We start from the raw sequence: 16,220 nt of genomic DNA on the forward strand, positions 1-16,220 counted from the left end.
TTATTGACACCTCGGTGATAATAGAATACCTATAAAACCCTAAGATCATCATCATCATCATCTCAGCCTATATATATACGTCCCACTGCTGGGCACAGGCCTCCTCTCGAGCGCGAGAGGGCTTGGGCTATAGTCCCCACGCTAGCCCAATGCGGACTGGGGACTTCACATACACCTATGAATTTCTTCGCAGATGTATGCAGGTTTCCTCACAATGTTTTCCTTCACCGAAAAGCGACTGGTAAATATCAAATGATATTTCGTATATAAGTTCCGAAAAACTCATTGGTACGAGCCGGGGTTTGAAGTTTTGAACCCGCGACCTCCGGATTGCAAGTCGCACGCTACCGCTAGGCCACCAGCGCTCTACCCCCTAAACCCTAAGATACATACGTATAAATAGTACGTAGGTACATAAGTATGATAGCGCTATCGTATAAATTGAGCACCAACACATTTTAAGCCTCCATTTAATGCATGTAGTCAAGTTTATATCCTTCATAGACAAAATCAAATAAAAATACACTTATGGCTCCTCCACACGATGGGCCAACGCCGGCCTCTCCAAGGGACGCATTTATGCGTTAGAGGGAGCAAGTGATATTGCTATCTCATTCTACCGCATGGCTGCGTCCCTTGAAGTGGCCGGCGCTAGCCCATCGTGTACAGGAGCCATTAAAAGCACAGGCATGTGCATATAATAACAAATTAAGATAGGACTGGCCCCAATAAACACTTTTATAACTTAATAATAAACCATAACATAATCAAACATTTCAGAAAACAAGATAGAATAATTATCATAGACTTTAAGTCCAGTTTCATTACACAGCACAGTAATTGGAACATAGATATATAATAAATGAATAAATGATATAGCAATTTCGTCCGCGTAGAATCCGTTAGAAACTTTCAACCCCATTTTCACCCTCTTAACGTTTAAATTTCAAGAGATCCTTTCTTAGTAAAGCTTAAGAATATATATTTCAAATATTCAACTGTTTAGACCAGCGGTCGGCAACAAGCGGCCCCCTGGCTATTTTTTTATGTACATATAATATTGTCAAACAACAATGTCAAATAAAGTCGCACATACTACCAAAAGTGCGGCCCGCGTCAACTTCCTTAACTACTATGTGGCCGTTGACTGCTAAAAGGTTGCCGACCGCTGGTTTAGACTATGCGTTGCGTGTCATTTTTTCTATAATGAGACTGTATAGTGATATTAAAAAATAGTTGGACTCGAAACTGATGAATAATAGTTTTAAAATTTTGATCAGATCAGTCCTCAGATCGTTTAATTACTTAGCCAAATTCTCTTCAGAAGCAGCACCATCGCGTGTATCATGCAATAACACTTTTTCTTCAATCAATTTCTTATACACTAGTTCTCCGTCGGTATTCCTTAATTCTACGAGGGGCACCGAGTTGTCATAGTCCACATAGTCCACAATAGTAGCGCGGAATGGCCCTTTGTCGAGAAACGTATCGATGTAGGCTTTGGTGACGTCGTCCGGGTCGAAGTCTGGGTTGACGCGGACGCCGTGCAGGCGCGCCGTGATACAGGCCGGCGGCAGACACACCCAATCCTTACTTATCTCCCTCACGTCAGACAACGGAACTATTCCAATGTTCCCGTAGTCCACGTAGTGAACTTTAACCAGATTTTTCGCTTCACTGTACTTTAGTATAGATGCTCTGTACCAGTGGTCTTCGAAGAGCGCGATGCACGGTTTGTACTCGTATATACCGTCCAACGGCGGCATATCCTTTCCCACTTCCTTCACAATATCTAAAAGTGCTTCATATATCACATGGCTTTCCGAATCTTGAATGATCATTAATTCTAACGAATTTGTGTCGTTTATCACGGGTATGCTACAGCTAAATTCACGATCCTCGTGCCGCAGATACGAGACTAAGTTGGAGCTGCCTTGTTCGCTCGCACTGCCGTTTTGATCAACTAGCGTGCTAATTTTGAAGGAGTCCGGCGAGCCTGACGTTTGCGAGGAGTTTATGTCCTCCTCAACAATATAATCGGGTTCGGAACTACTGTTTATTTCAATAATTTTCGGCTCAGTGTCAGTTCTTTTGTTTTTTTCTGTTGTACTTGTAGCATGTTTAGATTTCATTTTGAACTTGCGTTCTATAGGCTTGGAGCCGTCAATATATTCAGCCAAGTCGAACTCGACCAGGTGGTCATTGATCCAGAGTTTGTCATACTTGAGGTCGACCGGCGTGACACCGTTGACGGGCGGGGCTGCCACTTTGACGAAGCATTTCTTCTCGACGATGGCCTTGTGTATGTAGTCGAGGACGGTTTGGTCCCACTGCTCACCGACGGGCTTGATGCGGGCGAGCGACACCTTGTGGGATTGAATCGGGATCTGGTGTAGAGCAACGCGTTTCCTAAAACAAATAAGTTTCTTTTTGTCAAAAATGTTATTTTTGATACAATCTTTGACTTTACTTTTCTTTTAACAGACAACAAACAGGCATTAAGACAATTCTAAAAAACCAAGCACAACAGGGAATATTACGCAAAACGCTGCTTAGAGGGTTCCACTAGCTAAACAAACTACCTAATCGACCTATTCTATATTAATTTGAATCATCCACATATTTGTATCAGGATAGTAACCGGGATGTACCGACTTACATTAATACCCTAACGAATACAAGTAAGTAAATAACAACGAATAATCGATAGGCACCATTTTTTGTATCACAGGCAAGGTTCGTCGATGAACCAAGACCAACAACTTTATATATAAGTACATATAATCTAACCTCAGGTCGGTAAAGGCGCAGAGCTCGGAGTTGCCGTAGTCGACGTATTGGACGAGGCAGTTGGCCTGGTCGTGGTTGACCTCGAGCACGGTCCCGCGGTAGAACTTCGAGTCGAGGTAGTATCGCGCCACGCAAAGATCCCTAACGCGCCACGAGCAGTACGGCGCCTTGGGGTCCTCCTCTTTGAACGCCATTTCGAGCGTGTCCCGGATAAACTCCAAGTCGTCCTCCTGCGAGACGTCGTGCAAGTAGATGATGCCATCGTTGTCTATGTATCTGTGGAGGATAGTACAACTCTAGTAAAATAAGAAACTGTTGCATCTCCTATTATTATTAACATGTAGTAGAAAAGAAAACATAAGAAAATGCTGCTAAATGGACCATCAAAATTATAGACTAGAGTGAAACGGTAAATGAACTCCCGCACCGAGAGTCAGTTGGCACCTTAGAGGATATAACCAAACGGAGACGCCATGTCTGTAATTTTCTGTACAAAATAGTCTGCCGATTTTTGCGGGGGAGGGGCACGTCAAATGTATACGTAACCACAGAATAAATAATAGTACTAGGTACAGAAAACTCACTCTCTAACAAAACGCGCCTGTTACTATCAGGACAGATATGGCCGCTAGGTGGCGACAGCGCCACGCGTGGCTTATAGCTAGCCACCAAAATTGGTGTGGAACGGATGTACTTTTAGCTACCTGTAGCAAAGCGACGAAATCGCGGGGTGAGCCACGCCTGACGTAACGTAAAATAGCTATATCAGATAAACATCACTCCATACAATGTGTATAACTATTGACAGCTTATTTTTGACAGAGGGGAACGCCTGTTAATGTCTACTCCGTTTGGATATATCCTCTAAGGTTGGCACTCACGTGGGCAGGGCGGTGAACTCGACGGCTTGCAGCGGCTCGGCGGGCAGCCACTCGGCGATGTCGTCGGAGCTGGTGGAGCCGGGCAGCGGCGGCAGCAGCCACTCCTTCACCGAGCCGCGCACGTTCAGGAAACGCAGCTCGTCGTCTTGGCCAGAGGCGGCCCCCTCAATCTGAACAAAATTTACACTAATTATGTTTTGAATGCTAAAATATAGAAAAAAAAGTTAAATATCGCATGCACAAAAGAATCCTTAAAAAAGCACACCGTCGTTTCGTGGTATTTTATATCTATATTGAATAACGTGTATGAGTGTACGGCAAGTTCTAGGTCGCTTAAGGTAGACTTCCGAGCACAGCGGCTCCGGCGACACTAACGCAGCGACACTGACGCGGCGACAGAGCGACAGTATTATGCAGTATGGAAATGTATGAACTTACTTCCGAGCGCAGCGTCACTATCGCAGCGACAGTGGCGCCGCGTCAGTGTCGCTCGGCGATAGCGGCCGTGCTACGTCTGCGCAAGCACTGTCGCGCAGTCGCTGCGATCGTACGTGGTTTTGAGGCTATGTCAATATTTAAAATATCTAAAAAATGAATATTAAAGCGACAAAAGCTCCTGAATTTGTCGTCGTTCTCGTTTAAATGCTTTTTTTTTCAAGTTGGTATAAGTTCCTTCGTCTATTCTACTTTTGAAAATTTAATTGGGTAGGCTTCGCTCCATACTGTAAAAGTAACGAAGCAAAAGATCGTGATCCTCCTCTTCTTCTAAAAATATTTTCATAATTGATCGGTTTATCATAACTTCATAAGTATATCACGTGTGCACCGTATGGAATAACAACTGCGACTGTCGCCGGAGTCGCGCCGCTCGGAAGCGAATCTGCGTCAGTTAACGCTGCGACACTGACGCAGCGGCTCTAACGCTTCGGCCGTTGCGTCAGAGCCGCTTTGCTCGGAAGTCCAGCTTTAGCGAGTATCGAGCAGCGTCAGGCCGCGGCTCGCCAGCTCGGCGTTGAGGCAGTGCCACTCAAACTCGGGCTCAAGCCGGCTGCCAGCTCCCTATGTACACAAAGCTACCCGGGGATGAGCATCCCCAGGTAGCTTTGTGTACATAGCGAGCGCATGTGTTACTTACCCGTCGAGTATCGATGGCGAGGCCGCGGCTCGCCAGCTCGGCGTTGAGGCAGCGCCACTCGGACTCGTTGGGCTCGAGCGCGCTGCCCAGCTCCGTGTGGTACACCCACAGCTGTATCGGCATGCTCTTGTCCTCGAACTCGCCCACTTTTGTCACGAACACGCGCTTGTACTCCTCCAGTTTGTCTTTCAGAAACTCCTTTAAAATATTTACATAATATCTTTACAATTTTTCAAACCATATGCGACATAAGATGTAAATATGTAATGAATTATAGCGTACTGGATATTAAAACCAGAAAGTGAAACAGATTTGACTGTATTGTATTATTGCCCTCAATTTACCTTAGTGATCGAGGGCCACTCCCCGTCCGCCGGCACTAACCCCGCTAGATGACACTTTATAGCGGCGTCTCCTATCATTTCAAAATCGGTATGCAACTTTTTCAAGTTCGATATCGACACAGTCTCGGTTTGAGCGAAATCTGTAAAGAACACGATGACTTGGTCCTTTTCCGTTTTGAGGATGGTAGCTCGACGCCATGTCTGTGACTGCATACAAAATGCGCAGCATCTATCGTTCACTTTCCATCTTTCGCGGCGCGGAGTTTTGCGCTTCGAGTAGAATTTCTGAATATCTTCAAACAGCTCGTTGAATGTTTTCTGTTGGTGTACCAATGAGATGTATATCAATGACGGGGACTCGCAGAGAAGGATCTTCGCTTCCAATCGGAGCGTTTCTTTTGAGCCGGGTTGGAACTCATCCTGATAACTTCTTGCCATTGTTTTATAATTTTTGCATGTGGCGTTTTCACTATTTACAGGTGATTGTGGGATTGGTTCTTTTTCAGTAGAATCGTATTCCGCAGTGAGGGCTTCAAAGTCAATGGACCTAAGAAAACAGGGAGTATATATATATGCTTTTAATATCAACTGGTACAGGTTGATTTACAAAAGCTGGCACGAATGGAATGAACGAAACTTTCATTGTATGCGTGACACCTGTATCGGTATACAGTCAGAACCAACATTTTAATTTTTATTGGTTAATGTGATACATAGATTCGTTCATTCCATTCGTCCTAGCACTTGTGAATCGACCTGTGGGTACAAGTGTGATTAAACAAAGATTGACTCTTTATAATCTAGAATTTTTATTACGAAAATTTCGTACACACGTATTTATGCGAATTTTAACTCTTGCTTAAAGTAACTGCTGCAGTGCACAGTCACACGCGTCTGAAACTCCTGCACGATCGCTATTATAGTCACTCACCCGTCAGCGGTAGCCAGCTGTTTAGCGAGCAGCTCCCCGTTGAGGCACACGCGGCCGGCGGGGTCGAGCAGCGCGGCGCCGAGGCTGCGGCGGCGCGAGTCTTGCGCGAGCAGCCGCAGCGTGCGCCCGGAGCGCTGCGCGAGCAGCTCGCCGGCGGACTCGTGCCAGCGCCCGCCGACTGGACTTATCCCTGCCAGGTGACATTCGATCGCCTGTGGGAAGTTGAGGAAAGATCGTTAATTCAGTAAAAACAAACCCGACAACGATAGGTAAACGTTAAATCGGTCTTTCAAGATTACAAACCGGCCAAGTTCGAATAGGACTCGCGTTCCAAGGGTTCCGTACATTAAGTCCGATTCACGCTTGACTGCACATTTCTAATAGGTTTTCCTGTCATCTATAGGTAAAGAACTATTTGGGGAATGGTAATTTTTTGCCTATTTTCTTGAATTACTTCTAAACTGTTTATTCAAAAAAAAATATATTTGAGATTCTCACAATGAGCTCTCTCATTTGATATGTAATACGATGTAGTTTGAAAACTTTATTTTTTAATTTTCTCATTTACTCCCCAAAAGTGGCCTCCTAGTTTAAAATTCATTTGTTTACGTTACATGTCCGTCTTTGGGTCACAAAATTACATATGTGTACCAAATTTCAACTTAATCGGTCTAGTAGTTTTGGAGAAAATAGGCTGCGACAGACGGATAGACAGACATACGAGTGATCCTATGAGGGTTCCGTTTTTTCCATTTGAGGTACGGAACCCTAAAAACGAGCTATGAATACGCTACACTATAATACACCCGTCCCCGATTGACCGACCAGCGCTCGGAGCGCAGTGAAGCGCGGCCGGGCGGCGCGCAGGCGGCGCCACGGCACGGCCAGCTGGCGCCCCGTGTCGGGCAGCCACACGCGCACCGCGGACGCCGCGCGAGCCGACAGCACCTGCGCGCGCGCCCACGGCGTGCCCGTCTCCGAGCCCACCAACGCCACGCACACCGAACCTGGACCGTTTGAATACCATAGATAGCTAGATTTAATGAAGAGTCACTTCAACTATTTCAACTACATACGATTTTAACGTCTAAGTTCATACGTTTGAATATCAAAGTTACGATAACTCTTGATCTTGCATCGACCGAACGATGAAGTAGGTAGGTAGTAACGAGACGTCAAGTTAGAGTCTTGTCAAAGCTTGTTTTCTTTCTTTCTTTATATGTATTCACGTAGCTTGGAAACTCAATCAAAAACTAACCCTCCTTTGGCAAGAAAATGAGATCGCTCTCGTCCCGAACGTCGTATGTGTTGTTCAGTTCCTCGCAAAGTTTCACGTAGTCCTCTTGTAAGCGAGTCTGAAACAACAACACTAATTATACGGACTAACTAATGCAATATCAGCTGAAACATGGCCACTGCTGGATAAAAATTGTTTGTCACGTCAAAATTATACTGCTGTAATGCAAGCATGTTACGATATAAAATTGAAATAATTTAAATAAAAATTATACATGTCTTCGTGATTTATTTCTAACGAGCCAACTTTAACCTAGTCAGGTTTTGGTTGGAATCTGCCTGCCCTTGCAAATATAATCCAGTTTCCTTGTGATTTTTCCATCACAACATTTTAGGGTTACATATTATTACTCTTAACATATCTCTTTATACGGTCCGACGATATTAGCTCTCTGAAGTGGAACTTGTCTGACGTCAGCGGCGGCGCCGCTCAATCTTCCAAGCGTAGTGTCCGCTTGTATAAGCGGAGGCGTATGCCTCACCTTGCTCGTTTCCTAAAGGTACTGCGTCGTCACTATAGAAACCCACCATAGACGGTTTGACTTACCTCTCTGACGTAGAACTTGTCTGGCGACACAACGTGTGTGATGATCACGTCGGCGCCGCTGAATGCTCCAAGCGTAGTGTCCGCTGGTTGCAGCACACTAATACGCCTCACCTTGCTTCCTAAAGGCACTACGTCGTCACCATAGAAATCCAAAGTTACTGCGTTGTCACCATAGAAACCCACCGCCACCATAGACGTTCTGACATACCTCTCTGACGTAGAACTTGTCTGGCGACACGACGTGCGTGATGATCACGTCGGCGCCGCCCGTTTTTCGAAGCGTGGTGTCCGCTGGTTGCAGCCGCAGCGGTGCTGCGCTTGCCGTCTCCGGATACTGTAATAACCATATCGTGAGCCAGGTCACAGAATAAATAATAGTACTAGGTACAGAAGACTCACTCTCTAACAAAACGCGTCTGTCACGATCAGCACAGATATGGCCGCTAGGTGGCGACAGCGCCACGCGCGGCTTATGGCAAACCCCAAAATTGGGGCCGAACCTGCGATCATATATAACTATGGATACCGCCTTTAGGAACATTACCGTTCAAATTCTCGGGCCAAATTAGCACACATACACAATTACGCCTACATTCAAATAAGACGACGCGTTTACAGACCCTGTAATCAAAGCTGGTAAACGAAATAATAGTCATCTTTATTACACTAATGGTACATAGCTAAGTGTAGATGAAATGCATATAATGTCAATAACTACCAATCAGCGACATTAATCCGCTAATAACCTTCTTGCTGTACGTACTGGCCGGTGAGAGTTCGCGGTTCATATTTGATTAGAATATGACTTGGACAGGGATAGGTTTATGCCATACAGTGAAGAACCAGTCAAATAATTCACGTATAATAATTTAATGCAGATTAAAAGATAACTAGTTAAAATGTTGTTATGACATGACATACTAACTCAACATAAGTAAATATATCATTGTTGTATAAATGTATTCCGCTATAATAAGTATTTTGTATATTTTATTATCAATCTGCATGGCAGTGCGAAGTCACGTTCAGGTATAGTCTGTCCGTTCTTCTAAGATCAAGTACGCCATAGTAAATGTATGGCGAACTTGATCTTAGAAATAGGACTGGCTATACAGTCTGCAAAATTTACATGGGTGCACGAATCGGATCAAAAATATTTGAACAGGCGGAGTCACAATAAATCCCCACTTTCAGTTCAGAATATTTTATATCTATATAGCCGGTCAAGCAAGTTTGTCAGTAGAAAAAGGTGCAAAATTAAAATTTTGTATAGGACCACAGCCGTTCGCGCGCTTACATTTTCTAAATTTGCCGCTCTTATAATATTTTAAACTTTCGCGTTTTGAACACATATTAACTCACATTATACGAAACGAAACTGATTTACGTCGGTAAATCAAGGTACTAATTGAATATAATTCGCGTTAGACCCGTCTATAATGTGAGTTAATATGTTTGCCGCTCTTTTCTACTGACGGAAATGGCTTGAGAGAGAACCTACATAAATGTGACAGTAGAGGGTGGATTCAAATGATCAACATTTTCAGATAATGTGTGTATTTGTTAAATTAATTCAGTGAAAGCATGATAGGAAAAATGTATCTACATATAGGAGACCGGGTATGATTATCTCACGGGTTATATCTCATGAATAGAACATATTCTAGATATCTTGCCAGGCATCCACTCAATTTCATGTCTCTCTAATTGGACAGCTTTTTTCCATAGTTCTCTGCGAATAGCATCTTGTGGGAATCTGAATGGAGAGTAATGTAAAATGACAATACCAAATTTGATTATTAATTTGAAATAACTAGGTAGTTTTTTTATAGCTCCATCTCATGAAATAAAAAAGGAAAATACAAATCTGTAAGAAGGAATTTATTACTACATTTATAATTATATAGAAAATACCTAAACCAAACACAAGTTAATAAAATAGTGTACTTCATTTAGCATAACACCATTCCTATTATCCTCGCAATTTAAAAAGTCGTATGTTGTTATGAAAGTCGTATGCAGTTGTTACGTTTTAGCTTAGCACGGTAGTATTGAAAACAAATCGTCATGTTTTTTCCAAATTCTACTGAAGTTATCTGTTTACTACAAGTGAAAAGTGATTCCACTGTCCTTGGTATGAACTAAAATAACTTCTGCACCACTTCACGACACATGAATATATTTTTAATTACAAAAAAACGTTGTTTTTATAAATCAATTTAGCCATTTGTCACTGACTGTCATCTCGGTCGTACTGAGATTGCCAGTCGAGCAGTTTGTAAGTACCGCCTATCGCGGGGTAGTTTGCGTTGGGTCATAATTGAGCGGACAGAATACTTCCATGTATAGCATTTCGCTGGGCCGAACGGATGTACTTTTAGCTACCTGTAGCAAAGCGACGAAATCGCGGAGTGAGACACGCCTGGCCAGGTGTACACAGTTACAGAGCATCAAATATAAAATGATGGAAGTGGTCAAATATATCGTAACATACTCTAGTTACCATTGAAATCTTGTTGTCTTACGATGTTGTAGCTGCCGTGCAGGTCACTCGATCTCGACAACTCGCATAAAAAGCTTCGATGTACAGTGATTTTTTTTATTTTTAATAGGTACTGGTTTACAAGAGTTTCCTTGATAAAACGGTTAAGTGCAGAAGTGGTGGTTATTGTATGCAGGCTGATGAGAGAGTGATTTTGCATAATTGAATAGTAAAGAAGGTGGTTTAAATTTGGGTTCCTCTAATTGGCCGCGGTACAGAATACATATGTGGAGCGCTTCTATTGGTGCTTTAGAAAAAGCCTTTGAATACCGAGCCCCACGGCTGCGTTTACCTACTGCATTAGGAATATATTGAGATTTTATACAACTAAGGACCACTTGCACCATTCACTAACCTGGGGTTTACCGGTTAAATCTGGAGTTGCCATGGTTACCAGTACAATTTGACACTGGGTTAACGGTTTAACCAGTTAACCCCGGGTTAGAGGGATGGTGCAAGTGGGCCTTAAGGTTGGGTTCACAATAGATGTGCACCCGATATATTTGGCCGTGAGCAGTATGGGCAGTATGCACTGACCGGTAGCGAGGGGTCGAGGAGCGCGACGCGGGCGTGGAAGCGCAGCACGTGCACGACGCTGAGCCCGGCGTGCGTCGTCACGTCGCACTCGCTGCACGCGCCCGACCGCCGCACGTGCAGCGTCACCGGCGAGCTGCGTGCAAGTTACAAACCATATTAACAAACCATATCAAGCTTACTAGGTACTGACCCTGCCTACAAAGGTCCCATGTTCGAATTTTTGCAAAGGTGTCTATCACAGATATTTGTTCCCGAGTTATGGATCTATCTAAATATATTTGGATCAGAAATTAATATTACAAGAGAGGCAGCACAGTGATCCCCACACTAAAGTGTCATTCTATGGAACATGCTATAGTTCGTTTTTTTAGCATTAGAAATAAGGTAAACAATCTTGATGTGTCTTTTAATTGAAAAATACATTTTAAAAATAAATTACGGCAAATATGTAACAAAAATGAATCTAATACGATCATTTATATCCTTCTGCTTTCATTAGTACTAGTTACTGATTTTTAAAAAGCGTTTTTCAATTAAAAGACATGTCACAATCGCTTACCTTCTTTAAAGTTCATTCTAATGCTAAAAAAACGAACTATAAGTATGTAAACAAAAGTCAGTGGTAAATTCATCATTCTTTGACAATTTCAATATGGCGTATAGGATATCGTCATCTAATGCCTACCCGCAACACCAGCCTACGCGAGTATTTGCATTAATGAGCAAATGATTACCTCTAGTTAGGTAACCCGTGCCTTACTTGCATCGTGTCTTTCCGTTGTGTATGAGCATCATTATAAATAAAATAAAAGCTAGCATGGTTCTGGAGTCCATCTGTTATACAAACATATTAGTCCACAATCCGTAGCATTAGAAGAGCGGTGTCGTCGGGTGCCAGGCGCCATAGGAATCGCATTCGGCGAGCCGGCAACGCAGGGCGGTCTGGCAACGCCGCCGGTATTTCACGCGGCCTATTTCATGTACAAACATACTTGTCCACAATCCGAAGCATTAAGGTGGTGTCGTCGGGGTGCCAGGCGCCGTCGGGTTCGCAGTTGGCGAGCCGGCAACGCAGCGCCAGAGCAGGGCGGTCTGACAACGCCGCCGGTATTTCACACAACCTAAAATTATGTAACGCCTTGTTTTAAAGGCTCAGAAAGTAAATTATTGTGAAAACTTATTATAATAATATTTATATACAAATATATGTATTTTTTTAATTTGTGAGACAAGCTTTTATCGCTGACCGCGCTTTTCTTTTAACAGGCAATAAATACTCTTGATTCATCTGAGACAATTCTAACAAACTTAACACATTCACTGCCCTCGACGTTCATGTGCGTTCACCGTCATACAAGATTGTTCCTAGGTCACGCCCCCTGGCTGTGAATGCACTAAACACTATTAGGTTGCGTTGTTTTAACACAGAATTTCTATGGCTGTCTCCTGTGTTCATCAGATCAGCATATATTGCATATTGCATTGTCATCCAACTTACATAATTATGTAGGTGTGTCAAGTTTCACCTACACACCACCAAATAATGGAAAGTATGTCTAATTTAGCTTGCAAGATTTGACCAGAACCTACATACAATTAAGTACAAACATTACAAGTTAAATAAAACATAGTCCCAAGGCTTAAGGCAAGGTTGTCAAGGCTTGTAAAGACATAGTCGCAAGGAACATTTACCGGTCAACAGTGACGCTGGCTGTAACTCCGAAGTCGACCAAGGTGACACAGTACTTGGGCTGGCTCGTTGCTTCGTCTATGTCTATTCTATCGAGGCGCCCACGTTTCCATGGGTACTCATGTTTGACACCATACATCTTCCCTGTAACACAATCAACGTACAGTCACCTGCAGTAATACGTTACACATCGAAGGCCACAAAAATATGACACGATCTTATTTGTAGAGCCATTTTTATGGCATTTTTAGGTATGTGTCGCTCTTGCGTGTAACATATTTTTGCGGCCTTTGAAGAGTAACATATTATTGCGGGTGACTGTACACTTAATATTACTATTAGAAAACAAATTAAATTATTTTTATGAAAATATGTTAATTTGTAATATAAACCGAAAAGGATGTCATATACAACGGAAAAAGTGACCAAGGCCTCCAGTGCCCAGGGCTGGAATAGAGCCAGAGTCCTTACCAGATGCCGCCGCCGCGAAGGCGCCGTATAAGCCCTTAAAGAATTGCATACCGACCGCTGTGAGCCGGGTTTTAGGCACCTGCCGCGATTGCAGACGCTGGGTAGATTCTAGCCCTGGGCACTTTTTTTACTTCACATTTATTTCAGTTCACTCAATGTTATATATATAGACATAAGCATAAGAGATACCTCTCATGTTCTTTACTCACTAAGCTGGTGAAAATCATACAAGTAATAATTAAACTATAGGCACAGTGTATAAATAAAAATGGCCAACATGTAAAACCGCCTCAAAACTGATTCCGACGCCTTTACGTACAATGGCGTTGGCAACTGTCAAAGGTTTGCATAGATGGCGACATCATAGCTTACCCCTTTTTCTATGAGATTTGGATTAAAGAGCTGGCATCCAAAGCATAAAAATCCATAAAAAAAATCGACACGATTCTAGGGATTGACAGAGCAAGCTATGCTGACGCCATCTGCTACATGCTTCACCGGCCAACCCCATTGCATAAATGTAGTCAGCTCTGACTCTTCACAAAAACATACCGACACAGATAGTGACTTCGCGCGTCAACCGTCCAAGATCGGCATGGAGTTGTTCCTCAATTTCGGAGAGCACCGCGTCGTCTCGCACGCGTCGCACGTAGAAATGGTGGGGGTCCTGCATATAGGTGATGCGGACTATCTCTTGCATCCCTGTGAAATACAGATATAGACTGGATAAATGGAGAAAAACTTTTTATTGACTATTTTTTAACGTTATGAAATGAAAAAATATTTTTTAGGCAACTAGGCAGGTGGCTCATAGACAAAAACCTTAACTATACTGGGTCAAGCAAATCTTGTCAGTAGCAAACGGCGGCAAATTTGAAAAATCGCGGGTTAGCAACACTGTGTTCGAATAATTCGAAAATCGCGTGTCATCTGTGTTTTATCTGTGGAATGTGGATCGCGAATGACAGCCATCATCTTGTTTGTTTACAAATGGTTTACAATGTTTACATTATGAATCGATTCTATTTCAAGAGATATTTCTGCTGTGTCACCATTAAATACCAATATATTAAATAAGACTGTGCTTAATTAAAGCTAAGGTGCCTACAATGCCTACAGTGCCAAGTGAGAAATCTAATACAATATGAAAATCCAGTATGACATCTACCTGCTGAAGCAATGATTTTATTCATACATTCTTGTTTAACGGCATAGTCCATTTACAATTTTATTTTGAGATCTTCAAATTAGTTAATCATTTTTATAAACATCACACACCGCTTTTAAATTGTCCGTCCATGCGTATTAATAACAATTTCAAACATTTTCAATAGAGAATCCGCGAGTGACAATTTGAATTGACGTACGTGACAAGGCGCGCTCAGCGGAAAAAAAGTTTTGGTTCGATGTACATTGTACATTGCTGCTTTTCTTAGCGCAATACTACTCTTTGAGTGTTGCCCTACTTTAGTTTGCTTTACATTGCTACTGACAAGATTTGCTTGACGCACTATATAAAACATATTTCATAAAATAACTTATCACTAAAAACATATATTATGGATGCAATGCGTTACGCTACCCCACTTATGCAATGAGATTCGGTTTATCAACGGTCTGAGAACTAAATTTTTACCACTTAATTAAATCTGGTCGACTTAATCCACCGTTTCCCGACATTTTTGCTTAATATGGCTATTCCTACCGCGGTATAACCTCGTCAGGCCCACCATACACATTTTGCCTATTTTCAAATTGAACCTTCTTCTAAAGTAAATTGGGATGAATTTTGTTTGTTTGAGAAAGCAATGATGCAAAAAATGCTACTTTATTTTTGGTTTATGAAAGGTTCAGGTTAAGATTAAGATTGAAACAGTGTACATTTTTATGCACATTCAGCTTTAGGTGGGTAAATGCTATATCTGTAACTCAATTAATTTGACAAATAAATCACATGCTTACCTGCTTTTAATTCAATCGACGGTTTCTTTTCGGCAAATGGCATAACTGCCTGAATGGCAGCTTTCTTCAACTCAGGACCTAAAACACGAGTAATTAGGTTTAACTATTATCCAAGCGGAAAGAATTACTATTTAACATTAATAATAATAATTCAGCCTATATACGTCCCACTGCTGGGCACAGGCCTCCTCTCATACGCGACTACACTATTCTACACTACTACTACACTACACGCGATACTATTTAACATAACGATTTTTTTTCAATAAATTGATTTGTCGTTGTCAAGCAGCAGACAGTTTGGTGCCACCGACCATAATTCACATTCAAGAGAATCGTTCGAAAAATGCGAGACATATAAAAGCATTTTTGCTCAAGCTAAAACAGAGACATTTCGCTCGCGCTTCCAGCCTCGTCAGTCCATAAATACTTCTAGAAATTGTCGGAGGGAAGACCGACTTGCGTGCCGGTGCGTTGCCCACCAACTGCACGTAGTCGCTCACCAGCAGGCACAGCTCGCTCACACGCCCAGCTATCATCCGACCATACCTCTAGTGGGAGGGAAGACCGGCTGGGGTGGCGGCGGCGGCACGGCGGTCAGCTGGCTGGAGGCGCGCAGTCCGTAGCGCGCCTGCGCGTTGCCCACCAGCTGCACGTAGTCGCTCACCAGCAGGCACAGCTCGCTCACACCCCCAGCTATCATCCGACCATACCTCTAGTGGGAGGGAAGACCGGCTGGGGTGGCGGCGGCGGCACAGCGGTCAGCTGGCTGGAGGCGCGTAGTCCGTAGCGCACCTGCGCGTTGCCCACCAGCTGCACGTAGTCGCTCACCAGCAGGCACAGCTCGCTCACACCCCCAGCTATCATCCGACCATACCTCTAGTGGGAGGGAAGACCGGCTGGGGCGGCGGCGGCGGCACGGCGGCCAGCTGGCTGGAGGCGCGCAGCCCGTAGCGCGCCTGCGCGTTGCCTACCAGCTGCACGTAGTCGCTCACCAGCAGGCACAGCTCGCTCACACCCCCAGCTATCATCCGACCATACCTCTAGTGGGAGGGAAGACCGGCTGGGGCGGCGACGGCGGCACGGCGGCCAGC

At 43.5% G+C, this 16,220-nt stretch overlaps 1 protein-coding gene across 1 annotated transcript; it reads right to left on the reverse strand.

Moving 5' to 3' along the window:
• Window positions 1–36: 36 nt before the first annotated feature.
• On the reverse strand, window positions 37–16,184 carry LOC134677156 (tudor domain-containing protein 1-like). Its single transcript, XM_063535618.1, has 16 exons — window positions 16,012–16,184; window positions 15,557–15,570; window positions 15,127–15,204; window positions 13,717–13,866; window positions 12,696–12,837; window positions 11,996–12,124; window positions 11,004–11,136; window positions 8,133–8,258; window positions 7,340–7,436; window positions 6,907–7,088; window positions 6,082–6,293; window positions 5,151–5,697; window positions 4,807–5,004; window positions 3,672–3,841; window positions 2,791–3,066; window positions 37–2,409 (listed from the first exon to the last, which is right to left on the reverse strand). The coding sequence occupies exons 1-16, from the start codon at window positions 16,155–16,157 to the stop codon at window positions 1,302–1,304; spliced, it is 3,708 nt and encodes a 1,235-aa protein (XP_063391688.1). The 5' UTR covers window positions 16,158–16,184; the 3' UTR covers window positions 37–1,301.
• Between the last annotated feature and the right edge of the window lie 36 nt (window positions 16,185–16,220).

Source organism: Cydia fagiglandana, chromosome 2 (assembly GCF_963556715.1).
Source record: "Cydia fagiglandana chromosome 2, ilCydFagi1.1, whole genome shotgun sequence".
NCBI lineage: Eukaryota > Metazoa > Arthropoda > Insecta > Lepidoptera > Tortricidae > Cydia > Cydia fagiglandana.

Bases quoted from the DNA above. Each gene is read 5' to 3' on its own strand.
- LOC134677156 (XM_063535618.1), bottom strand. From the start codon at position 16,157: ATGATAGCTGGGGGTGTGAGCGAGCTGTGCCTGCTGGTGAGCGACTAC. The intron at 3,842-4,806 runs GTAAGTAACACA...AATTTTGTTCAG, and splicing joins TCGCCATCGATACTCGACGG to ATTGAGGGGGCCGCCTCTGG. The intron at 3,067-3,671 runs GTGAGTGCCAAC...TATCCTCCACAG, and splicing joins GAGTTCACCGCCCTGCCCAC to ATACATAGACAACGATGGCA.